The 27,095-nt window shown below is 36.2% G+C and overlaps 1 protein-coding gene and 1 long non-coding RNA gene across 3 annotated transcripts in view; one reads left to right on the top strand and one right to left on the bottom strand.

Annotated features, from left to right (window-relative positions):
• Positions 1-25,416, top strand: part of Epha6 (Eph receptor A6) — a 969,479-nt gene extending 944,063 nt beyond the window's left edge. Inside the window, exons 17-19 of one of the 2 annotated variants that reach the window (XM_006521787.3) lie at positions 101-294; positions 10,976-11,125; positions 12,715-25,416. In XM_006521787.3, the coding sequence (XP_006521850.1) occupies positions 101-294; positions 10,976-11,125; positions 12,715-12,829 (459 nt within the window). In that variant the 3' untranslated portion in view covers positions 12,830-25,416. The remainder of the gene's footprint in view (positions 1-100; positions 295-10,975; positions 11,126-12,714) is intronic. The other variant, NM_007938.2, reaches the window with a different exon arrangement.
• Positions 1-27,095, bottom strand: part of 4930547E14Rik (RIKEN cDNA 4930547E14 gene) — a 36,049-nt gene that overhangs the window by 6,145 nt on the left and 2,809 nt on the right. The window lies entirely within an intron of this gene.

Here is a 27,095-nt window from a genome sequence, read left to right as displayed (position 1 = left end):
CTTACAAGTATTTTGGTTTGTCCTGCCTGCATATGAAGACGCTACACACATCTCGTTGTCACCAAAAGTAAGAGCGTGATCTGCGTGTGTTTGCATTTAGGTTATCTTGTCCATTGAAGAAGGTTACCGACTTCCTGCTCCGATGGGCTGCCCACCGTCTCTGCACCAGCTGATGCTCCACTGCTGGCAGAAGGAGAGAAACCACAGGCCAAAATTCACTGACATCGTCAGCTTCCTTGACAAACTGATCCGCAACCCCAGTGCCCTTCACACGCTGGTGGAGGACATCCTTGTGTAAGATGCATAACGTTGGTACTTTTTCCCCTGACAATCAAAATTGTTTTCAGGCTTCAGACAAGAACAGCAAGTAGAGGGAACCAGCTTGCCTTAGTTGCTGTCCAATTGTTGACCCTCTATAAACCTTATTTCGTTTATTATCTAATCAGATGAATTATTAACAAGAAGAGAATATGGATTTTTTTCACTAGAAAAAAAATGTCCCTTCTTTTCTATCTAAATCTCATCTTTCTGCATTATTTTATTTACATTTTTCTTATGTGGATCATATATACATATATGATATATATGTATGTATATATATATACTTTTATATATACTTATATATATATTCAAAGATATATATTTTTATGTATCAAAGATACATGCATACACATCAATATGTGTGTGTATATATATATATATATATATATTACTGATCCTCCTTTATCTTTATAAGTAGAATTTGTGTTCATGTGTGTGTCCTCTTCAATTTTCTTTCCATTCTTTGTTCTATCCTTCTATTTGAAATGGCAAGCAAGGCAAGATGATTTGTGAGTCACCAAAAGTGAGGATGTCCCGTGCTGGTCTGATCACATTCTGCTGTTGTTACTTTCCTCTCCCCAAATCAGAATAAGACGGGTGATGAGAAAATGAAGGCCCTCATGCAGCATTTTATAATCTTCAGTATAACTAACATAATCCACTCTCTTCTCTCTGAAGAACAGTAAGAAGGAGGAGCAGTGTGGAAGCAAAAATAATCCTCATCTAGGTCTGAAATATTGCACTTGAACTATCATCGATGTCTTCCTTTAGAATGGACTATAAATAACCAAAGCAAACCTTCCTGAATTACAAGACAGCTACAGGATATACCAACACTCAACTGTGGGTCACAGATTTGAGTCAGTATGGGGTTTCAGTAACAATAAGAGTAGGCTATGTAAGGGCTAGTTGAAACAGGCTTCTTTCACAGCTGAGCATGTAAGAGTTCACCTCTAAATCACTAATTGGCAGCCTCAGCAGAATGAAGCCAAGCATGAAATAGCTCATGATTCAGGTGTGGCTGCAGCCAGTGTCCTCTGATCAGCCCATCACAGGAAACTGTAAGGTGGAGACACAGAAAAGAAAAGCACTTTGGACTTCATCATTAAGGCAGTCAGTGGTCAGCCACTGAAGGATGTCTAAGCAAGAGAATGATATAATTACAGTTGTGCTTCTGGAAGACCACTAGAGTATTGACTTAGGCTATGAATGCAAAACAAGGAACAAGGTGGGAAATGGGGCCATGTGTGTCTTTTTAGAAACCCAATCTATCAAAGTTCAAGACCTAAATTATAAAACGAGAATACAGTTGAGATCAGGAGAGAAGAGAATGAATGTATTGGTTGGCAGTATATAATGCCTCTTGGTTCCCTGAACAAATATGGAAGGAAGAAGGAAAAAGTAGGTATTTGTTGCACTTCTATATTTGTGGGTGCGTGCGTGCGTGTGTGTGTGTGTGTGTGTGTGTGTGTGTGTGTGTGTGTGTGCGCGCGCGCGCACACACACACACAAAGGTATATTCTTGCTAAGAAAAAAAGAACAAGTTTTGGAGCAGAAATGAGATGAGTTGGAGCATTTTGGGTCAGAGGTGCCTGTGGGATAGTAGAGTGAAAATGCCACAGGTACGTACATATAGGTTGAATTTGAGGTTAAAAAAAAATCTGGGCTTTTGGACTTAGAGAGTTGGCTCAGCAATTAAGAGTCTATACTATTCTTGAGTCAGTTTCCAGTTCTTACACAGGGCAGCTCATGGCTTCCTAAACTTGAGCTGCAAGATATACAACCCCTTCTGGCCTTGGTATGAAGATCTTGAGCCATAGTGGCTATGGATTCCAGAAGATTGAATCTCCGAGTTCAAGGAACACACCTTTAATCTGGGCTACGCCTTTCATCTGGGATTAAGGGTGTGGTTGAACACACCTTTAATCTGAGCTACACCTTCTGCTGGAGACAATATAAGGACAATATAAGTTTCTACACTCTTGTGCACACACCTACATATAGACATTCCTGCACATACATAATTATTATTTTTTCAAATATCTAGGCTAGATGTGTGTATCTGAAATTGACCAGCATATAGATTAAAACTGAAGGCATCAGCACAGTTAAAATAACCTACGATGAATATAAAGACTGGAAATAAACAGAGAAAGAGAAGGCAGTTCTATAGAATACCAAGATTTAAGACATGATCCCAACATCCAATAAGCAAATGAAAATGATGAAGAAGAGCCAGACTGGTGATGCAGCAAACAGGGATGGAGCCACATTATAAAAGCTAAAAGAGAAGATTCTTTCCAGTTCATGAGCAGCCTCAACAAGGACAATTTTTTATAAAATTTATGAGACAATAAAGAAGGAAAACAAAGCCAAAATGAAGATCAATCCATAGTAATAACTTTTTATTTCCAGAAACCTGTCTCATATATGCAAAATAAGTAGAGAAATTGTTTCTCCATTTTTTTTTTTTTGCTTTTCTATTTTCTTGAAAATACACTGCCTGCGCTTTACTACTGAGAGAAGATCATAATGAGAACACACGACAGAGAAAGTCTACCTTCATGGAGGAGGGTGTCATGGCATACCTCTAAACCCAAGTCACTTCCTCTCAGCTTCTTGTTGTGATACAAGATTAATAAACTTAATGGTGGCCCTAGCAAAGCTCCCTAACTGTGAAGAGTCTATCGTCATCATTTTTAACAGAGAAGTTTCTCAACTGCATATTCAGACTGTGAATAATCATTATATTTATAAAATATTCAGGAAGAATCTTAAATCAGAAAATGACCCTAAATAAATAAATAAAATGGAAAAGGGATAAGTGGTCAAGGCCGATGCAGGGGCCTGATAGAGGACCAGAGGTCCACTGGTGAAATGATTGCCAGGCTCTGAAGAGCCCCACCGCACACAGGCCAGGAATTGCATCCTTAATATAAAGTTGTCAGCTTGGTTCAGTTCCAAAATCTAATCTGCCTGGAACAAATAGAAATTTCCGTGAGTGATTTTTTTCCTATCCTTCATCATGACATAGACCCACGAACTTCTTGTTTTAATATATTTTTGCTTGGGAAGCAAAATGAACTGGTGTTCCCGGCACACTGCGCCTGCAACTTATCATTACGCTTATTATCACAGGGCTTATAGAACACGGGATGGGTTTGCCTTGTCTTCCCCTGGCTGCATACTCCCAAGGCCATCCACACAGACTGTTCCCAATCCCCGAAAACTGAGGCCCTTTATTGTAAAGAAAAATCCTAGTTGGTTTGGTGTTTGTAAAATGATGATAAGCACCCCCACGCAGAAAGCCTGTCCATCTCCCAAGTCCCAAGGATGCACACCTGTCCCCGATTACTGCGGGATTAAGAAAAAGGGACCATCAGGTCCTCGATACTGAATGCCTCTCAAACATGTCAGCTAACGAGACAGGTCGCTGCACAAGACTGCTCCGCTCTGCAAACATGGGTATCTATCTGAATTTAAATACCCAGCACCCACATTAAAAAACAAAAACAAAAATGAGTGTGGCTGTGTGTGCCTATAGCCCCAGCAGCAAAGATAGTGATAGTAGAGGTTTAAGAGTTTGCTGGCCAGGCAGCCAGCCAAACCAAAAAAAGCAAGATTCCAATTCAGTGAGAAATCTTGTCTCAAGGCAGGAGGGCAGAAAATAATAGATTTGGTGTCCTACTCTGACTTCTACATAACAATACTTATGTGCATGCAACCCACGTGTGCACACACATTCACACATATACACACATACACATGTGCACACAGACACACACAAACACACACACACACATACGCACAGTGTATGCAGCACAGCCATTAGACTCTCCTTTTCTCCAGCGTCCCCAAACTCCTGGCTTCTCTCATTTCTTCACCAACACAGACATCGCCCTTTCATCAACTACATCCCCATGGCTTTTATTCCACTATAATTGCCTTTTTCTCAAAAATTCACCTGAGAAATTTTTGCTCTTTTACTTGACAAGAGTAATAAGTGGAGGGAAAATTAGGATGACTAAGATAATGAGGAAGGCTATGAAAACCACAGTTTAATAGCTTTCTGCTAGAAAATTAGAAATTTCATAAATCCCATTGGTAGCCATTCCTTGCCAACAACTGAGTATCTATAGGAAGCTATTGATCCAAAGCTTTCAGGATTAGGAAGAGGGGCTCTCACTCTTGTCTTCTGCTGACATTCCTCTGCCTGGTGCTTCCCATGGGCAGATTCACATTTCCTTAGAGTTCCAAATACACTATCTGAAAAAGTATATGGACATATATGAGATCGTGGCAATTTATATAAGAATGCCCTTACATCCAAATAACTGCTTAGTAGATTTTCGGAATTTCCAACTTGATGGAGGCAGGCAAGCTTCCATAAATGCAATATCAATGTACCATCATTAATGACTTTACAATCATTCTCTCTCAAAGAGTTATTTGCGGTTGTCACATGGTACATGACCCCTGGGAGAATGGGACCAGCTTCAGATCAAGGTTACACGTATCAGAGCATTTGAAGCAATGCCTAGCTCTACTCTGTTCCTCCCCCTCCCCCACCCCCGCCCCCGCCTTATCTGTCCTGTCTGCCACAACTCTCAGGATCAACCTTGAAGTCCCCAATTCCAAATAAGTATATTCCTAGAGAGTCCTGGGATGTTTCTGGCTAGCTAAAGTTTAATAGTACAAAGTTACCTGATTACCATACCATGTCCATTCACTTTCTACCTTCCCTCATCCTACTCCATCTTCCTGCATATTCATTATCCGTCCTTTCCAAAGCTCCAGGCTCTGGTATCTGCTAAGCATACTAGGTTGCAGCCAGCTAGCTGCACTTTTTAGCAAAGCTGCAATGCAATAGGGAAATGACATTGCTAAGGCTTGGTGTATATAGGTCACTAGTAGAGCCCTTACCATAAGCAAGTTCCTAGCTTCAATGCCTAGTATTGCAAGTAGAAAAAAATGAGGAAAGGAGATAGTGGGGGATGGGGATAACATTTCCAATTCTGTTCCAAACCCTCTGCAAGTCACTGGCAAACAATTTTTCAGAATTTTGTGCTTTAAAAACATCAGCTCAAAGATGGTATCTGGAGATAGCAGCACTATCTCAGATAGACAGTACTGGTCTGTAATACTCAGTGAGATTATCAGTCATGTCCCACCCCAGCCAAAGCATATTGTAAATATTCTCACTGCGTACAGGCTATGGTTAAGGATCTTGTAAACTTGTGGTTCTTAGGAACTTTAACTACTATCTTAGCACACAGAAGTGTATGGTTGAATTTCCAAGCACTTGGTTCCCAGTAAATGAGAAATGTAGAGAAAACAGTCAGAGCAGCTCTGTAACAATTCTGCTTCGGGAAATGAGAAGAAACCTAAGACCAAATAGTGCTATCATCTTGCATTCCATTAATAATTTTCAACAATGTAATATACAATTTTTCCATCCATTTTCAAAAGATCTTTGACCATACGGCCCAGGTGATATAAAATCAACATCTACAAAATTGTTTGTGTCTGTATATAAGTCATTGCAAGGCGTTTTGTTTTGATTTTTGATGCCTGTAGGTTGTTGATGTTTATCGTACAGAAATAACTGCCTGGTCAAACCTGTGCAGACACTGCACAAGAATCATCTTTGTGGAAGGAAGGTGGGACAGGAAGTGTTGATCAGAAGCTGTGAAAGTCCTTCCTGCCTACTAGATCTAAACTGAATGAGCTACTGGCACAAGATTAATTATAATACTGCCTATCATTGTGATAATACTGAAACGTATCTTGTGCTATAAACAGTCACAACGAGTGTCGCTTGTTGAGACTGTACTGTGTGCTAGTCATTGTACCTACTGGGTACTATCATTAATTCTTGAAGTATCACTACTGCTGTTCCTGTGTCTCAGACAAGGAACGGAACACTCAAGGTGGCCGTTTGTCAAAAGAACACAAGAAGTAATCGTGAGATTAGTAACAAAGGCCACCAACTCCAAAGTCCATAGTCACTCAGATGATGCAGTATTGGATACCATAAGATCTCCAGATGTTTCTCCGTCCTGTACTGTTCGGAACATATGAGTATATGAAACAAAGGTCCATTTTTATTTTTCCAGTTACATTTTTCTTTGGGCTAAACAGGACTTCATAGGTGAAGTTTATTAAAAGTCCTTTAAAGTATTTTGGTTGTAGCACAGCCTGTCACTTTATTTTATTTTTAACCAAGTAAATACAAGGATGTTGAACACATGCCCTCCCCATACAGATAAAAAGCAGATATATCCTCATATATTCCCGAAGCATCCTCCTACAACTTGCAGCCACTTGAATAATGCTAGTTGAGAACACATATGACTAATATAACATAGAGAGATGAAGGAAATAAGGCAAGAACATAGTTCCAGAATTACATCCTCAGGGTTTTCTGTAGATTGGGTTTTCTGGGTCTGCACACACCTGTGTTTCTCCTTTCTGCTTGTAATGACAGGCAGTGCTGGCTATCACAACACTTTCCTCTCTGCTCAGATACTGCTGTTGTTGTGAGTTGCTGGAGATCAATGCCTCGATGATAGCATAGCGGTGAGAGCATGGCAACCACTGCCCGTGCATTACCGCTGCACGGGATATAGTGTTTGTTTCCACTCTTGAGTATTTCCTCAAAACAGGAACCTTTCTTTGAGGCACAGGGACCTCAAAGTCTTCAAAAGTCCTCATAGTCTTCTCTCTTTAGGGACCATGTGCTGGGTACTCTACCCAGAACTGTGAGAGACTATTTTAAAAGCATTATTCCTGCCATGCACTTATCTAAGTGTTCATAGTTACCATTTTTGTTATTCCTCTACATGTTTTCTAATTATCAATCTTATTATGCATATTAAATCATCTGAACAATTAAAAGCAGAATTGCTAAATAAAATTGAAAAAAAATTAGTGATCACATTGATGTAACAAAAGTCAGTAATCACACTGCAAATACCGTTCATTATTTACCCATAGGATAGAGGCAAGATGCATTACACATTTCTAAGCATTTGATACTTTAGGGTACTTTGAGTCAAATCATGTTTTAATTTCTAGTCTCAAAATTATTTCATTAATTAGTGATCACGTTAAATAATAGGCTCTATTGCAAAGAATGCAATGTAAAATCTTGAATAATTGAAAAAGTGCAGAGTAAAATTTTCTTTCAGTGACTGGATGAGTAGTGTATATATCTGAATGTTGGAATATGAATTAACCAAGAACAGAGAAGAATAGCCACAGAGTTATGGGAACTTTATGTGAACGTGGTAATATTCCCGAGTGCTGAGAGGACAGATGTGAGTCACTGCTTCCAGCTTACAACATAGACTTAATGTGAGTTTCTGGCTATGCTATGAAGATGTTTCAGGTGAGCAACTCCACTAATCACCAAAGACCAGTGATTTCCACAATCTCAGCAAAAACATAGACTGAATTTATCCCTGTACAGGTTTGATAAGAAAGGGCACTTATTGTTTATTAGGCAATGTTCTAGAAAATTCATGTGAGGATGGTAGTGCCCAACAATAAAAGCCAGACTATAGCAGCATTTTTCAACTTCAAAATATGATAAAGTGGGATAAAAGTTCCCGCACAGCAGCTGTGAACAATGTTGAACCCCTGACCTTCCTAAATCAAGTGCCAGACCAGCTGCAGAAGTGGCCAGGGAGTTACCTGGGCTACTAACTGGGTGTATGTGAGAACAGAAATTATGATGCAAATGTAAATGCTTTTCAGTAAAGAGGTAGGCCACTTCAGTCCCTTCGAAAGTGTTTGTTTTTCCATTGTCTTTCTTTATTAATGACATAAAATTTGTGAATTACATTTGCATTCACCAGTTGTATGAAGTTGTGAAACCTTGAGAGCTACTCCAATGTCCTCTCAGTGTAGAGAATGAGACTTATCTGATTTTACCTGTGCAGCTCTGGGCCACATAGTGAAACTATTTCAAACAAAGAGAACAAAACAAAACAAAAAAAAGGCATAAGACTATGAAGGACATGGCACTTCAACTTATTTTTGTTCCATTTTAACAAAATTCTCTAACAGGTAATTGCAGTTATTAGAGCCATCTTGTTCTAAAATAAGACATCCGCCTTTCTAACCTATGGTTACTCATGCTAACAGTCAATAAGGGTATCCTAATCTTTTGAGAGTTAGTCTGCGAACTACAGCAGTATTTCCTAAGAGATATGCTATAAACATTAAGTAATTCAAGACCCTTACATATTCAAAGTGTACGCTCAAAAATTGGAAATTCTGAAGAATGCTGTCATCCAAAAATCTAGTTAATATCTCCATCTGTATTAGTCAGGTGCTGGCAGAGGACAGCTATAGCAGGTTCCTTTCAGCAAGCACTTCTTAGCATCAGCAATAGTGTCAGGATTTGGTGTCTGCAGATAGGACAGATCCCAAGGTGGTGCAGTCTCTGGATGGCCTTTCCTTCAGTTTCCGTTCTATCTTTCTTCCCTGCATTTCCTTTAGACAGGAACAATTCTGGGTTAAAATTTTTGAGACGGGTGAGTGGTGCCATCCCTCAACTGGAGGCCATGCCTTTCTACAAGAGGTGATCGCTACAGGTTCTATCTCCCCTCTGTTGGCTATTTCAGCTAATGTCATCCCAGTTGGGTCCTGAGACCCTCATGATTCTCTGGCATCTAGAACTTTCTGCGATTCCCCCTCCACATTCCCACACACACACTGCTACACATTTCCATTCATTTCCCTGACCCACTGGACTTCTCTCCTGTCTCTTCCTATACCTGATCCTGCCCCCTCCTTTTCCCTCCCCGCTCCTCTCTCCCTCCCAGGTCCTCCCAGAGACTAAAACACCAACCAAAGAGTATACATGGATGTGTCTTCGATTTTCACCTTAGAAGTTAATGCTTACTCCCATGTATATTTTATCAGAAAGGTACCAGAGTTAGATAGTATTTATAAACCCAGATATTCTTCCTTCATAGGTTTAGACACGTGTTTTTGCATATTAGCAGATTCCAGTTCCAACTGGCACAATTAAAATATTAATGGCGGGGGCTGGTGAGATGGCTCAGCAGGTAAGAGCACTGACTGCTTTTCTGAAGGTTCTGAGTTCAAATCCCAACAACCATATGGTGGCTCATAACTGTACGTAATGAGGTCTGATGCCCTCTTCTGGTGCACCTGAAGACAGCAACAGTGTACTTATCTATACTAATAAATAAATCTTTGGGCCAGAGCGAGCTGGACCGACCAGAGCAAGCAGAGGTCCAAAATTCACCAACAACCACATGAAGGCTCACAACCATCTGTACAGCTACAGTGCACTCATATACATAAAGTAAATAAATAAAATCTCAAAGAGAAAGAAAGAAAGAAAGAAAGAAAGAAAGAAAGAAAGAAAGAAAGAAAGAAAGAAAGAAAGAAAGAAAGAAAGAAAGGCTAGATGGGAGCCATTGCTACAAAAGTGGTCCTTAACTTTCAATAATTAAAAAAAATTAATGGCAAAAGCTTGATGAAATATTTAAAATATTCCTGTTCAAATTATTTGTCTACACATATTTTATACATTTTCATATATTTAAAAAACAAAATAATTGGTCATTGGGCTACCCTTCAGTGTCTAATAAAATGATTTAGTCATTTACTTCTGGTAAGAACATTTTTTATTATTTAATAAATATTGATTTGAATCAAATCATAAGTATATTTTAAAGAGCATTAGTACTTTACTAGATAATGTAAGTTTTGTATCTAAAACCTGTTTAAATGACACATTTATTATAATGCATCTATTATTATATAAACACTTTTCCTACCAAATATTTTTACAAACACCACAATAGTTCTATGTTTCCGTGTTGCTGCTCTATTTGGTGGGATGGACCTGGGAGAGTGGAATCTCAGATTGAGGCAGACAAAAGTATCGTGCAATAGCCAACTTTATTCAGGGCATCAGACAGCTTCTATTCTGAGGGTATTCTGAGTGCTAAGCATGTGAGCCAAGTTCACTTGAATTCAGGTTGTATACAGTCACAAGGACCAGGTACGACTGTAGGCTTTTACAGTCAACATTATTCCGAATAACAATGGGTCAGATGATGGATAATCTAAAGTAAACCACTCCTATTACTACACCAGGGAGGGCCTGGAATAGATCCACGACGTGGAGGAAAGAGGCCACAAAGACTCTTGTTTCCTTGCAGTTTGCTCACAAGCTCTCAGAACTCTCCTAACACAGCTTCAGACATGGACTGTGTGTTCTGGAATTCCCATAGAAAGAATAGCACAGTGTTCTACTAGAATGGCTTAAGTGCAAATTCGTGAGTTATTTTACTATCATTTTAAGACTAATTCTATTATATTCCTTCCAACTTTAGCTAGTATGTGTATATGCTATGTATGAACATGTATGTATGCATGCATTCATACAAATCTTTCCTAGTCATTCCAAAATAATGCCTTTACATTATTCTTATTCTTAAACTATAAAAAAGTTCTCAGAGTGCTTGCATAGACTTTAAAAAGGTTTGTCTTGCTGATAAACTAAGTTTATAAAAATATTTGATATTCAAGAATATTGTAAAAAGTATAAATAAAAATGACTACATCGGGCTTTTCTGGCTTTTAAATGCTGTGTTTCATTTCCCTGTAGAATGCCAGAATCCCCTGGTGATGTTCCTGAATATCCATTGTTTGTCACAGTAGGTGACTGGCTGGATTCTATAAAGATGGGGCAATACAAGAGTAACTTCATGGCAGCGGGTTTTACAACGTTTGATCTGATTTCACGAATGAGCATCGAGTAAGTAATTCTAAGCATATTATTATAATCAGATATTCTGCTCATGGATTGCAAAGTCACACATCCAATCAAGAAACCTTTTCCCAAGGCTAGCATGTGACTTCTGCCATTCCTGATTATCATTCTGGTGGAAGCTGGAGTTGCTCTTTCAGCCATTATTCCTTTTAAAGAATGTATGTAAGTCAAAAAAACTTTTTGACATTGTTGTATTTCAAAAATGCATGTTAATCTTATTCACATTATAGGCATTATTACATCAACATAGTGTTTGCTGCCATGATAAATTGTTAGTCATATATACTAGTAATGCACAATCAATTTGTACTATCTTTATTAAATCAATCTACTATTACAATGTCACTTTAGGATCCTTCTGCATATTATCATGATCAGACATCTTCCACTGTCTCAAGGATCATCATCCACTACCTACATCCAATCAAAGAGCTCCAAACATGGATTGGAATATTATAATAATTAGATGGAGGCAAATGAAATGACCACTATCTTAAGACAACAATGCAGTTTCTTGTGGCTCAAAATATTGATGGTTTTAATGTCAAATACTGGATTTTATTAATTCTTATTATTTTACATATATGCACAAAACAAATGCAGAGAATAATGTAACAAATTCCAGTGTACCTACCATTAAGTTTGTGAGATAATCCATTTATAAAACAGTTCAAGCTCTATGTGTACCGTACTTCTATCACATCTCCTACCCCATCCAAAGTTATCACTATTCTGTATTAAATGTTTATTAGTCTGTTAATATCTTATTTCTATATTTCATATAAATTCTAAAATTCATACAAAAGTTTACGTATTATTCTTAATTTTTCACCCAACCTTTGAGAATCATTGTGTTAATGCCTATAAATCTAGTTCATTAGTTTGGGCTATTGTGTGGGATTTTCTTATATATCTCACTATTTTTAAAACTTTTATTAGTACAAGTATGTTTTCATTGTGCAATATTTGTATTGATTTGTGTGTGTGTGTGTGTGTGTGTGTGTACCTCTTAAGCATAGAAGTACAGTTGCTGTAGGTTAGAATACATACAGTATAGAATATGCATATTTCCACTTTTATTTATTTCTATAAAATTGCTATATTTTGCTTCATATCATTTTTTTTCAGATTAAAAGATGGCTATGAGAACCAGATCATGCTCACATTATACTTCTACCTTACAGGCTCAGCAGTTTCTATGACTGTGGCAAATTTGTATAAGTACTTGAAAAATAATAGCCATATGTCTACAGAGATGCAAACATTCTATCTGGATATGATTGTTTTCTTTATATCATTAAATTTGAGACTATTGTATATTTTATGGAACCAGGAAGAAGGAAATATAAAACTATTGGTATTCGCTTACGTGACTGCTTAACAATTAGCCAACATGATTTTGTCAAATGTGACATGGTACATATTTAACATAGCTAAGTATTCATTTTCTCTGGCTCGTTTTTATTAACTCTAGATGCTCAAAATCTCTCTCTCTCTCTCTCTCTCTCTCCCTCCCTCCCTCCCTCCCTCCCTCCTCCATCCCCCCCCATCCTTCCCTCTGCCTGCTCTCTCAGTGATATTAGGCGAATTGGAGTCATTCTCATTGGACATCAGAGACGAATAGTCAGCAGCATACAAACTTTACGTTTACATATGATGCACATACAGGAAAAAGGATTTCATGTATGAAAGTACTATAAACACCTGTATCTTGTGCCTCAGCATTTCTACAAAGAAAGATATTCCCTCTACGACTCATTCTTCTGATTCTCCAGCCTTCCCTTCACCACCCACCGTCTCCTGTTCCGACTATGGCTGCACACCTTACGTTTATGCTTCCACCCTGGATTTCAATACCACGCTACACAGGTCCTCTCTGAATAGCCTGCAAACGAAACTCTGGCCCACTGCAGATCATCACTGCAGAACGATAAATAACTCAGCATGAATGTGTAACTTTGTACAGAAATGTTTGGGAAGTGTTCATGGACTTCACCTAAAGGAATTTGTCCTTAAGTGTGGCATCTTCAGAGACGTGTGTGGAGTTTGATGATAGATAAGAAGAAAATAGCTGATCATTCTTCCATGTTTTGTGATCGAGTAGCTCCCGAGTTCACATGCTTTTTTTTCAATAGCTCTACTCAACGCTGCAGGTTTTGCTGTTGGTTTATTTTTAATGACTTAACTGTTGGTGCCTGATGTTGATACAATGATTTGCAGAAATAATTAATGACTCCGTGTAGTGCAATTGTGTCCAGTGTGACTACAGTTATGAAGGGCATTGTTGGGGAGGGAGATGGACAGAAATACTGTGCTTTTAATCTTCTAAGGCTGGGTTTGTCTATATTTTTAAATTGACTTTATAGGGGTCTACACATTTCATAGTAGGTGATTGTTTAGAGGCTTTTCCCCCCTCTAATTTTTTTACTAATTGTACTGTATTTCTCTAGTTCCAAGAATCCCCCTTGGAAAGACCGAGAGTGAAACCATTGCTCTAACAGTTTTCGTAGACTGATGCATGGAGTGATCACATGGCTGCTCCCTTGGATTCATCTTCATAAGTTTGAAAAAAAAACTATCAAAGCTTTGAGAAAGTTAATTGTTCACAGGTCTTCTCTGAATAAAAGGTCTAACATAGTATCCATCGATTTAATGGGAAATGGTTTACTTAATTTAAGACATCTTACAGTTGTCCAAGGTAAAACACTTATTTTGTTCAGTGATAATTGGTGTATTTTCCAAATTTAAAAATTTCAATATTTTGTTCACAAAAATAAGTTACATGGACATGGTAAACTGTTTTCCAAATCTTCTAAGAAAAGATTGATATCATAAACATGATATAAATAGCTCTCACATTTAAGCATATATATATAGATGCTTACACCATCAATATGTGTGTGTGTGTGTGTGTGTGTGTGTGTGTGTGTGTGTGTGTGTGTAAACCTTGGTCTATCGTAACATATAAGAACACATTTGAGATGTGTTGTCATAATCACCTCTGAAGCTTGCAGCAGAAAAGCAAATATATTTTTCCAGTGAATTTGTCAGCCTCTCAAAATAGTGTTCCCTTTGAAACAAACTCAACGATAAAACCACCTGCTCCCCGTGAAACTACAAAAACTACCATTGTGCTGAGTGAAGAATAAGCCATGCATTGAGGGAAGAAAACTGCAGACCAGGTTGTCTAAAGACACACATTTCGTGAACTCATTTTCATGTGATGTCAGAGACAGTGGTATCCCTCTCTCCACATCCCCAAATTCCTACCTAAACCATCCTGGGAGAGGGCAAAGCTATTTCTACTTAAGGAACCTCATGTCCCCTCCTGTCCTTGTTTGTAGGATTTTCTTATTGGCCCTTCATATTGGATCCTTCCACTCCTTTTCTTGGGCTGGTCCATCTCTTTTTTCCCCGTCTTTTATTTCTGCTTAACTTTTTTCATTCCAACAAAAGCATGTATAGAGAAGAAGGATGTCTTTAGAATATTCTTTAACTATACTGAGAAGGGAAAAGTGGACATTCCATCACTTTTAAGTGCATCAGAAATAGCTAACAACATATTCCAGCCACCTACATGCATGGCTATACGTCACTCATAGACTCTCTGCAGTTTGCTTGATACATTTACACAAATCTGGACACATTTAGTGGAAATATAAATTTTCCATATTTATCTGTATTTAAATATCTATTAAATGATAACAGATGTAAACAGATGATTAAATTTATTAATCATATATATTTATTTTTATAATACAACGAAAAGGTATTTAGAAAAATAAGAAATAGAATACTATGCTCCATCATAAGACTCTGTCAGTAGCAACTGTATGCCTTGATGAATTCAATTCTATAATAGTATTTAACGATCTGGGGATTTACATTCAGTGATGGCAAGATTTTTTTTTAATGTTAAACATTTTCTTTCAAAATTCTGATGATGCAATTCTATGTCTAATTAATTTGAATTTCTATCTCATGTATTTTCTGACATGAGATACGTACTAGATACTTATTAGAACATTTTTTTACTCTCTCTCCCCCTAATATCTTCTTCCAAGTTTTATAAAATTGTGTTTATAATCTACCAAGCTATGAGTATGATAATATTAAGTTTAACTGTGAACTTCATCATCATGGAAAGAACAAGGGAGAAAAATGTATACAGTTAAACAGAAATATTAAAATGTAACAAGCTCTATTTCTTTGCTGCCTCATGGCTATGCACCCTATGACTCACGAGGAAGTAAGGTCCGAGAATAATAATAATAATAATAATAATAATAATAATAATGGCTAAAACAACAAATTCAGTTGGAAATAAAAATTCTGAGACTTCCTGGTACCCATGTACAATAACTAAATTTATTTGACACATACAAGAATACAATTATTACCCTCAAATAAACTAATGACTTTCATAATTACAGTTAGAAATAATCTCTTATAACTAAAATGTGCATATAGATTATGTACTTGCCTTTAAGAAATCCTAATAGATTCTAATGAGTGAATTTTTGGAATTTTGAAAATCATACCGTGTAAATTTTTTATCTGCTTTGATGATCAACTTCTGATCTATAGCCAAAAATTTAAAACAAATGTACAATCAAAAAGAAAGATGGGGTATTTGAGTCATTCAACTAAAATATACCTAAAATGACGACAGTGTGACAGGAAGGAAGTACTTCAGAGCTGCCTTCTAACTGCTGATAAATGAGTTGTGCATGTTACAATCACAGATTTATTACATTGGGTATCACTCCTGAAAATCTACCCAGCTACAAACCGAATAAGGCAGTCACAATTCTAAAGCTCACAGCCTGTAATAGAAAAGAAAGCCAAATTTAATCTGTGAAAAGTTTTTATAAAGCTCTCTATAGCAGGGCTAGTGAAGAGGAAATTGCATATCACCCAGCCTGTGTCCTAAATGTCTACTTTGATATCTTTCTCTATTAAATTTATGTTCTGTGAGAAAGTCAGTTAAACTCTCAATTTTTTTTTTTTACCAGCATTGTCTTTTTTCCTCTCTTCCTTTATTACATTTTTAGCCTCTCTGTTTTCTGTTTAAATTCCCCATCCTATCTCTTTCTGTCTCAGGTTCTATCAATACACTCATTATATCAACGTCGGGAAGCACAGCAAGTGCAAGTTGGGCCTAGTAAATTTCCCTGGAAGGGGCTTGATGGCAGGGCAGGGCAGGTTGCAAACCATTAAAGCTTTGATAGGTTTAGAGAGAATGGGAGCTTCAAGTCAGAGAGTGTGGGCTCGGTCTCTGATTAACAGAAATTAAGCACAAAGGAAAGAAATGTCAAGATGCAAAATAACCATTTTCTGCAGCTTCGGTTAGCTCAGGAAGCCTAATGTTAAATAAGAAGAAATTAGTATTTTAAGAATCAAATGCTAACTTATAGGAAATCTGTGTATTTATCCAGAAAAGAGTTTCAGCGCTGATGTATCACGTCTTATGTTAGGATCACTTTAACTTTCACAACTTGAATGCCTTGCATATTTTGATCCTTTTCTTTGAGAGACTCTAAACCATAGAGCCCTAGGCTGCATACAACTGGGGACATTCTTTTGTCTTTCAAGCAATGAAGTCATACTTTTTCCTTTTTATAACCAACATTTGCAACATCCTTTATCATTTTTATAATGTTCAAAAAAAGGACAAATGTTATTTGCTATAGTTGAACAAAACAACATGCCTCTCATACATACAGTGTTTGTTTTTTTCATAAAAGTGAATTTAAGTTTACTGTCATGGTTTCCACTGATCCTCCAGTTTAGATTTGAGGGACTGGAGACTCCTCACAGTTTGCTACGGTTCTTCTGCTGCAGGGGAATAGATCTTGCTGTAGAATAAGAATAATCACACAGGAACTAGTCCCCTGTGAACTGCATCTTCAATTCCCTTCAGAAAGAGGTATTTTGACTCTTGTTTGGGAGACGGAATCGTGCTTTTAAGTTCTCTAGGATACTCTCCTCAGAAATCAGTCCATATATTGAACTCATTTCTCACATAGCCTTTAAAAACATTTTTCTTTCCAATCAAACCTGAAATGTTAATCTCTAACCCTAACTGATTTTTCTAGCAAATGTAGCAATATGTACTTCAAAGCTTGTATAAAATCGTTTCAAATTTCAAAGGAAGTGATTACCCATGACTTAGATCAAACAGAGCCACAGGGAAAAAAAACCTTAGACTACATCAAATTAAACATCCCATCTTCCTCTTAAAGTTCCATTAAGACATCCAGAATTAGTCAGAGTTTTAAAGATTTATTAGAGAAATAAATAGTAGGGTTTTGTTATAAGGAGATATAGCATGATACATTTTGGGGGGGAATAAAGTTGAAAGGTTTCAGATACAGGTCATCTGGGTGTATTTAACTAACCTTTTATACTGAGTAGTAGTTAGATTCAAATTATCGTTAGGACAAATTGTTTTGGGCATCCTCACAACTTGATTTGAGTTGTATACAACAAGTCTTGAGTTCTTTGCTCTTGAAGCAAGTGTTTTTGTTGGGTTGGCAGATTTCTCTTTTGAAATCATGGGATATATATAGCTTTTGAAGTTGTTGGATTTTAAAATGAAGCAAGTAAGTTAAGAGAACTAGAACTTAGAAGGGAGCGAAAGGACATCTAAATAAACCTCAGTTTTTCAAAAAAGAATCTGACAACTTCAAAGCTTTTGCATGACAATTGTGTCAAATCCCTTCTCCTTTATTATATTTAACATTTTTAGTGTTTAAAATCATGACATATGATGTGAAAAAAGAAGCCAAATCCTAAAAACAAACCATAAATGTCAAGGATTCACCTGAAATGCTCTGCTGCTTCTGTGATGTCCTGAATCTTTTCTATGTTGAGTTATTTGTAGAATTGACTGTGTGTGTTCTGGGCAGAACTTGATTTCACATATTTTTCATTTAGATATATCTTTATTCAATCTTAAAGATGGAACACTATAAGTTCTATGGCCTCAATTTAACATGGGTTGTAGCTTTGTCTCCATACTATTCTTTTGTTAGATATTTTATTTACATTTCAAATGTTATCCCCTTTCCTGGTTTCCCCTCAAAAGCCCCCTCCCCCTATCCACTCGCCCCTCCCCCTGCTCCCCAACCCATCCATTACTGCTTCCTGGCCCTGGCATTCCCCTACACTGGGGCATAGAGCCTTCACAGGACCAAGGGCCTCTCCTCCCATTGATGACTGACTAGGCCATCCTCTGCTACATATGCAGCTAGAGCCATGAGTCCCACCAACAATATGAACTTACTATTAATTCTATTGCCTCACATTGGCTCTTTTTAATCCTTATTCCAGGATAGCCTTGTCAAAGCCACATGACATTTTAACTGGACATGCTTTATCTACCGTCATATATTTGTTTTCCTTTACTCAATCTGCTTAACATTAGGTCTTCAGAAACTCTAAGAACTAAAACCAATAGCCACTCACTGGCTAAGGAATGTGTAACTGACCAAACTATAGTCCCATCAAAGAGACTGATGTGATCACTGCTTAAAACCAACATGTTCTAATATCATTGATATGATAAATATTATTGCCATATACATTCAAAGTATAGTTAAGACAATGCTGAATATTATAGACAATAAATGAATAATGAGGATTTAATTTTTTCTGCCCTATATGGAAAGCGTTTAATGTACATAAATGTTTTTCACTGGAGTTTTAATATGTTCTCTCTTCCTATGCTATATATATACATATATGTGTATATATATATATCTTTAAAAAACATTATATTAATATATTGATACTATGCAAAAATCTCATTTACTTTTGATAACAATGTAGAGCTTCCATTCAATTTTATGGGTTTTTTTTTTTAAATTAGTCCTTTAAGTGTAAGTAACACGTAGAAATACAACTTGAAATGGTAGCATTTGGGGGCAGAGGGGTACAAAATTAGAGCCATGGTAACAGAAATGAATATGAGAAACACAATTTTAAAGATCACTGAATGTATTTCATTTCTGATATATTAATCATTTTGTTAAAATGACTCCTAGATTGTGACATTGAAAGCATGTATATAGAATGTAAATGCCTTTGAGAGATTTTTTTCTATGGGTTTAATTTTCAACTTGTTTGCAAGGAAAAAATATCAACCGTTTAAATTTTGTTTTGAAAGAGTAATTTTTAAAAATTATTATGTATACAGTGTTCTGCCTGCATGTATGCCTGCAGGCCAGAAGAGGGCACCAGATGTCATTTTAGATGGCTATGAGCCACCATGTGGGTGCTGGGAATGGAACTCAGGACCTATGGAAGAGCAGCCAGTACTCTTTAAGCGCTGAGCCATCTCACCAGCCCCAAAGGGTAGTTTTTAACTAGCAATGCTTGATAAATTTTAGTTATGCTTGTAGTACTGATCTGAAATTTAAAAGATTACAAGCATAGTATTAACCATAACATTAATAACAAGTATTACAGATCAAAAGGTAATAAAACTTATGTTAAAGTAGTTACTTCATTTAAAAAGAAAACAACTAGAAAAGAAGCAATTAATATTATATCATGTTGTTCTTACTGGTAATTTTGAAACTAAAATGTATATTGAGGATGTGAATATATAATGTAAATAATTCTACTCATTTTCATGAAAATATATATTGACATAGATATATATATGTCAAAAATATATATTGACATAGATATATACATATATGTCAAAAATACATATTGACATAGATATATATGTCAAAAATATATATTGACATAGTTAGAAAAAAAAAGCCTATGAAAACACCCAAATAAAACAACTATGTTTTAAAAATACATTAGTAGGAATCTGAGCATTCTTAAATTAATACTTTTGATTTCTAAGAAATGTAGTAAAATGATTTTTAAAATAGTAATTCATTAAATATGACTGCCAAAATATTTTATATATAGTAATGAATTACCCAAGTCATGGATTTTTTTCATTCCTGTCATTAAATTTAAGTGTCTAAGATACTAAAACACCACTAATCAATATACCTTTAAGATGTTATATGTATTTTACACAACATTAAATGTTTTAAAATACAGTATCTTCATATATATTTTGTGTGACACTTTGGTTTTTACATGACATTTTTGAATGTAGAATGCTTATTTTCTTTCTTTCCTCAATTGCTTTAAGAGCCACCGATTGGAGTCTGAATTTAAAGGAAGTGTTTGTTTTGTTTGTCAATTTTTTGAAATTGAGTCTCACTAAATAGCCCAGGTTGGCCTCACTACTGGCCTTCCTCTGTCCTCCTGCCTCTGTATTAAGGAAACAGAGTTGTGTGCCTAGACTATAGATACACATTTTTTATTTCCATTCAATCACATAATGTTAGTAGCATTCAAATTCTCAAAAAGTTACAAACAAATATCATTATAGTGGCTAAAATTTTTTTGATTTTCAAATGATTCTTCTTTTAACTCACACTAGCCAGATATCCTGTAAAGTAGGCTAGAAAAAGAAATTTGTCTTACTCTCCCAGTAAGAGAAATACAAAAAGAAAATCCACCATTCACTAAGTGAATCTAGGATAGTAATTTATACTTTTTCTAATTATTTTTTTACTCCTGTTTATTTGATGTTTAAAATTTCACTGAACAGGATGTTCAAACAAAATTAGACAGCTATTTCACATTTGTAGGACCTCTTTATTTTCTTCCAAGTTTTCAAAACCTCTGAAAAAAATTAAAAATTCCATTTCTCTATTTTACAATGTTAACCACTGCATTAATTAGAGGTATCTATAATTTAATGTAAATGCTCAGAATTCCATATTTGGCCAAAATTTTTATCCTATTTATACTATATAATATTTAAAGTAACAACAAAAAAAGAAACTATGTTGGTGTATGGGCCCCAAACTGTAAAATTCCTCCATTTTAAAATAAGTATATATGCTTATATATTTATTGATTTATATTAAGTGTGTTTATTATAAATACAGATATATAACAAAGCAGTATGGGTTAGTGAGGCCAAAACAGACATGTTTATACCTCATGAAATCGACATCCTAAAAGTAAAGATAAGTAATAGCCGTGTGTTATACTGAGAATCATGTTACATATATGTTACAGTTACAAGTGACTGTGACTTCACAATAAGTGGTTTAAAAATATCTGTACAGATATATTAAACTGTGATATGAAAAAGCTGAAAGGAACATCCATGAAAGAAGTGAAAACAAAGTTGCAAACCAAGAGAGCGGTTAAGAGTTGGGAATTTGGAGGGTGTGAGGATATGAAGGGAATGGTACATTGTAAGGAGGAACAAGTATCAGGGCACATGAACAAAGCTTCAGGGCTTCATTGGAACGTGGTAGCTCTTGTTAGAGTAGACGTGCTGAAGATGGAGACCAGTGCATGAGTTTTGGATGACTAAATGCCAGGTTTACTGATGGACTGGAAATAAGGGATGAAGAAGACAGAAAAACCAAAACTAAACTTGCATTTGGGGAACCAGCAGTTGATTTAATGGCAGTGAAGTAGGAGCTTTGGAGTGGAAAAGTCAAATTTGGTTTTGGCTGCATGATGTCACAAGTAACTAGTAGATACTCAAATGGTCCTATTACATAGGCATAGGCAGGCTGGAGAGATAGTTCAGCAGTAGATTGCTTTACTCGAAAGCTTGAGGACATGAATTTAAGCCCCCCAAACCCCCTAAAAAACAAAACCAAAAAAAAACTTGGCATCATGACACTTTCTTAGTCCCATAGTTGGTAGGTGCAGACAAGAGGATCACTGAGGCTTGCTGGTCGCCAGTTCAACCTAACTGGTAAGTTCCAGGTTAGTGAAGATCCTGTCTCAGCATAATGCTTCATGGTAACTGAGGAAGGACAGTCAAATTTGTTGTCTGGCCTACACACACACACACACACACATAAGCTATTGCATCTGAGATTTGAAAGATTGATTAAGATCAAGAATTGAAGTCCATATGTATCAGTGTTTACATTTTTAAGACCAAGAATAGTCCTGTATAATAGAAAAGTAGGACCAGGTTTGAGGTCAAAATGATTCTCATGTTTAGGGATTAGGCAGAGGTCAAGAAGCTAATAAACTAAAAGTTCAGGGACAGAAAAGAGAAGTGCAGCTGATTTGGTGGTTTTAAGTAAAGATCGGGGCTGGAGAGATGGCTTAGCAGTGTATGTATGCAAACGACCTGAACTTGGTTCTAGCACTCGCATACACGAGCTCACAACAGTTGCCTATCACTGCAACTCTAAGGGATCTGGGACTCTCTTCTGGTCTCCTGGGGCATTCCAAAACATGGGCCCATGCACACAAGTACATGCAGACACAGTTAAAGACAATAGTAAACCTAAAAACAAACAAAAGAACAAAAAAAAAAAAAAGGAAAGAAGATCATAATCAAGTATTGCTCACTGAATAATGGCAACTTTGTCTAGAGTGTTCTCATTGGATAATGGCAACTTTGTCTAGAGTGTTCCCTTTGAGGTCCTCACTGAGGGCAGTCTCTAGAATGCAGTGAAGTCAAAGCCTGCCTGGAATGGCTGAGAAGACAGGTAGGAAATGGAATCAGAATCTGTGAATAAGTCTTCAAAAGTATTTGTTGTGACAGAAGCCAAGCAAAACAGGGCAGAGCAAAGGAGCTGTGGGGTTTTGCTTTTTGTTTGGCCTACGGGAAGGATGTTAACAAGTGTATTTACATACAAATGACAGTGATTTGGCTGGCTGGGATCTGACTATGCAGGAGAGAGGATAATCATAGAAAGAGGCTGGAGAGATAGAGTTCATTGGTATTCAAGCAAAGCGAAAGGTTCCTTTTAAAAGGGGCAGGTACATAGAACTGCAGTTGCAAGGGAAGGGCCTCTGCAACAGGCAGCTTAATTGGTAGGTCTGTAGTGGAAAAGGATAAGATGTTGCTATGTGAGTAGTTTGATTAGAAAAGTTAATGTCGGGGCTGGGAAGGAAGTGTAGGTTGAAAGTGTAGTTGTAAGCTGTTAAAGTAGGAAAGTGAGTATATATACACATATACACATATATATGTACATACATTTGTATATATGTGTATATATATATTAAATATTGAGGAAAACAAAATACTTCAAAGGCATCTTCATCAATAGTTTTAAGCTATGTTTTTAGAAGACCCAACACTTTGTTTCCCAAGGACTCTAATGAGTCCTCTCTGCCCGAATAGTACAGATTGAGGACTTCTCAAGGGTACTAGTATTTGTCCTGTTTTCTTACTTACGTTTGCCTCTTACAGAGTAAATGGCAGAAACATTTGGTATTTGTTCTATCAAAAGCTATGAAAATTAAAACTAGTTTGTTCTGAAAGAGGTGCAGTGTTTATTTAACCTAACAATATTCTCAAATCCTATTTTGGAAGTGCTTAAGCTCCTATCTATATTTTAAAAAGCAAAAAAATAGGGGTGAAGATATTAACCTTTTAAGAGAAACATTTTTGTTTTGTTTCCACCGAGAAGACACTGTAAAATATGTTGTCATTTAGACCAAGTCGATGGGTGATGTGAGGGTGTTTTGTTCTCTGTCCCTCTTGACTTAAGGAAAAGGATTAAAAACAAACGAACAGTGCTGGGTGCTTCATTTCTGGATACACTGTATCTGATGTGTGGGACTTTAAAGATGCATCTTTCTTCTTTGGGCTTTATGTGAAATTAGATTGTGACTAATGGGATAAGATTGGTCTCCATATTTTTGCTATTCTAGCACAACCTAAAATATAAATATGTAAGTATACATGTAAATTCCTATTTGCTTAAATAATTTAAATATTTAAATACTCAAATTTTAAATGGTAGACATTCTCAGTGCATTCAAAATATTAAGTACAAATGTCTTTGTGGCACAAATCCTAAAAAACAGTACAAAATAGTGTATTCTGTATAATACCTAGATAACATCTGTCTAGACTTATTTAATCACCTTCACAGATTATATTTGACTAATCAAAAACTGCAGCCACAATACTTTTTTCCCCATAATTTAAAGACTTATAAAGTCTTTCCTTGTTAACGGACTCAAGGCTATCATTCTTCAAGTATTTAGCTGGTACTAGAGCCATCTATTTTGCAAGAGGGTTTGAATCTGTTTGTGACAATGAGAAGGGATAGCACCACATCATGTTTTCTGTTTGGAATCATATCACTATTTAGGGCATACATGTTTCTTCCAAGGTTGCTTATACAGTTGATGTTTTCATTTTAGTTGTAATTCCAATATGGTAGAGACATAAATGCAGCAAAATGGCGCTATTTGAACTGCAATTCTTCTACTACCTACTTAACCATAGCAATGAAGTACTTCAGTTTCATTGGAAGGTGGTACTATTTTCATCTTATTAAACTACTATAATATTCCATGTAAATGTTCATGTGCTGGCATGCAAACAAGGTAATAGTGTTATAGAATGCCCAGCTCCCAATAAGAGGGGTCATTTATGGTAAACTGAATTATATTTGTTATCTAGTTGCTGAAAGGATATGGTGTTTAGCAAAACAACCTGCTGAGCAACATAGTGAGATTTTTGTACAAAGTACAAATTGCTAATTATTGTATTTTATTTTTCTATGATTTCCTAAAAGGCATTATCAGGGTCTTAAAGATGGAGAAAGCCTGTTTATTAAAATATCTATTACCAAATAAAAGTTACAGTTTTGGTGGTTGAGTTTGTGATGTTTTGTACTGTTATATGCAAGTATATTATTGTAATTTACTTTTTAGTATGTCTATGTGCTGTTTAGAACTTTAGTAATTATGAGTGTAAAAAATAGTTGCCATTTTTCCAAATAATTACAGACTTTGAGGTCTAGGCATAAATTCACAGAAATCACTATAATTAATGGATACATATTTTTGTAGTGATTTTATACTGGCAAATGTTTAGTGAGATTTGGGTGAATGGAATTACGTATTACAGAGGTAGTTTTTACAGATACGTAATCAGCACACAGGCAACATCAACTGGGCTAACAAATCTTCAGGCCATCAGTGTCCATTACAAAATTTCCAGTATATTATAAATCAGGGATTTTCCAGATTCCTTATGTTGCTGACAAGAAAAAACATCCACACCATCTTGAGATGATTAGAAGTAACATATCTGATGTACCTCACTCTTTTATAGTTGTCTGACTATAGCTACAAGCCACTCTGAAATGAACCTAAAACCCTTCTACATGTATTCTAGACTTGAGAAAAATCACATAATGTTTTAAAAGCTTGTTGTGCTCACAATAAAATCAAGAGAGTCAAACTAACTTTGTAAGTCGAGTGGAATTACGTCTTGCTTTTGGGTTTACTCAAGATAGGTTACAGCTGCCAACCATCAAAACAGCAGATCCAAACAACTGAAATATTTACACTGTTTTAGGGTTCATTTTTTTTCAACATTTTCTAGATTACTAAATAGAATTTAGGAGTCATGTGAACTCTTTAATCTCTAATACAATAAAACAGCAGATCAACTACACTTAAATAAACAAAAAACAAAACTGTTCACCTTTTGTTGTTAAAAATCACCTAAGTTGGGGATGAAGAGGGCTCCATGGTTTAGAGCACTCGTGGCTCTTGCAGAGGAGTCAGGTTTGAGTCGTAGCACCCACATGGTGGCTCACAATCTTCCCTGATTCCAGTCTCAGTAGATATGATACCCTCTTCTGATCTCTCCAGGCACCAAGTATTCTTGTGGTGCACATACATATAAGCAGACAAAACAAACATAAAAAAAGTCAATAAATCCAACAAAAATAATTTTTAAATGTCATCTAAATTTACTATAAAAATGGTTGCTCGGTCTGTTCTTATATATTTAGTTTCCTCCTAATGCTTTGTAGGAAAAAAAAAAATCTGATAATATCTGCCTAAAGGGGGAAAATCAGAGACATAAGCTCTATTCTATGTCTAGAGAGAAAATATTATATAAGCAAATAAGCATCCAAGTTTTGTCAAAGTGAGCCAAAGAGAAGCGGTTTAATAGTTCCTGGTAAATTAGGAACCCCTGCATTTGGGGCCAGAAGTTAAAGGACAACCACATCAGGAACTGAGCTGATTTTCTTTGAGTAATAAAAAATTCACAACGAAGGAAGCTTATCTATTGAACACGTGCTATCTATTGGTCAGACATGCATACTTTTTTCTTTCCTTTGTCCTCAAAACCACTAGATTAGATACATTTTTGAAGACAAAGATGAAATATACACAAAGGGTAATTTTACTAGACCACAGAGTATAGTATATTTCCATTTTCTGTTTTAACAAGGGCATTTATGTTACTACCTTTGGATGTACAAACTATAGAAGTTTTGTTCACTCAGTCTGGTTTTTGCCTTACAAGAGTCAGGAGACCAGAACTAGACCTTACTCCACATTAGGAGTACTAAGGAATTTGGAAAGGCACCAGAAAAGCACTCTACCGCAGTGCATATACCAGTGTCTTAACCACTATCTCTTTGATGGAATTCCTTTCAGTTTCTTCACCCTACTCCAAGTCCAAATAATCGGCCAGCTTCCTTAACGGGCAGAAAAACAAGTATGGTAGTTGAACATACTAACTGGTAAAACCAGTAAAGTAACATCCCACATTTATGCTAACAAGTGATATGAAGAGATGAAACTTTTCAAATACAAGTTTGTCATGCAGTCATTCATTGAGGAGTAGGATGGGGGAAATGGCTAGTTTGAAGTCAAAAAAAAAAAAAAAAAGTAAAAATAAATAAAATAAAATGTAGATCTTTAATTGTTGCATCTGTAGCCTGTCTGTTGGGAACAATGCAAATGGGCGGGAAAGTGTCTATCTAAAAAACTTTCAATTAGCACAAATTATTTCTATTGCTATAAACTCCAAGTGATTTTAAGAACGGTAACTATCAAACTCTCTGATCCACAAACTCATGTCTGGTGTTAGTTAATATCCGGGACAACAGACAGCTAAGAACTA

Source organism: Mus musculus, chromosome 16, assembly GCF_000001635.26.
Source record: "Mus musculus strain C57BL/6J chromosome 16, GRCm38.p6 C57BL/6J".
Lineage (NCBI taxonomy): Eukaryota > Metazoa > Chordata > Mammalia > Rodentia > Muridae > Mus > Mus musculus.
Note: the sequence above shows the minus strand (reverse complement) of the source record. Positions and strands in the feature narration are given on the sequence as shown.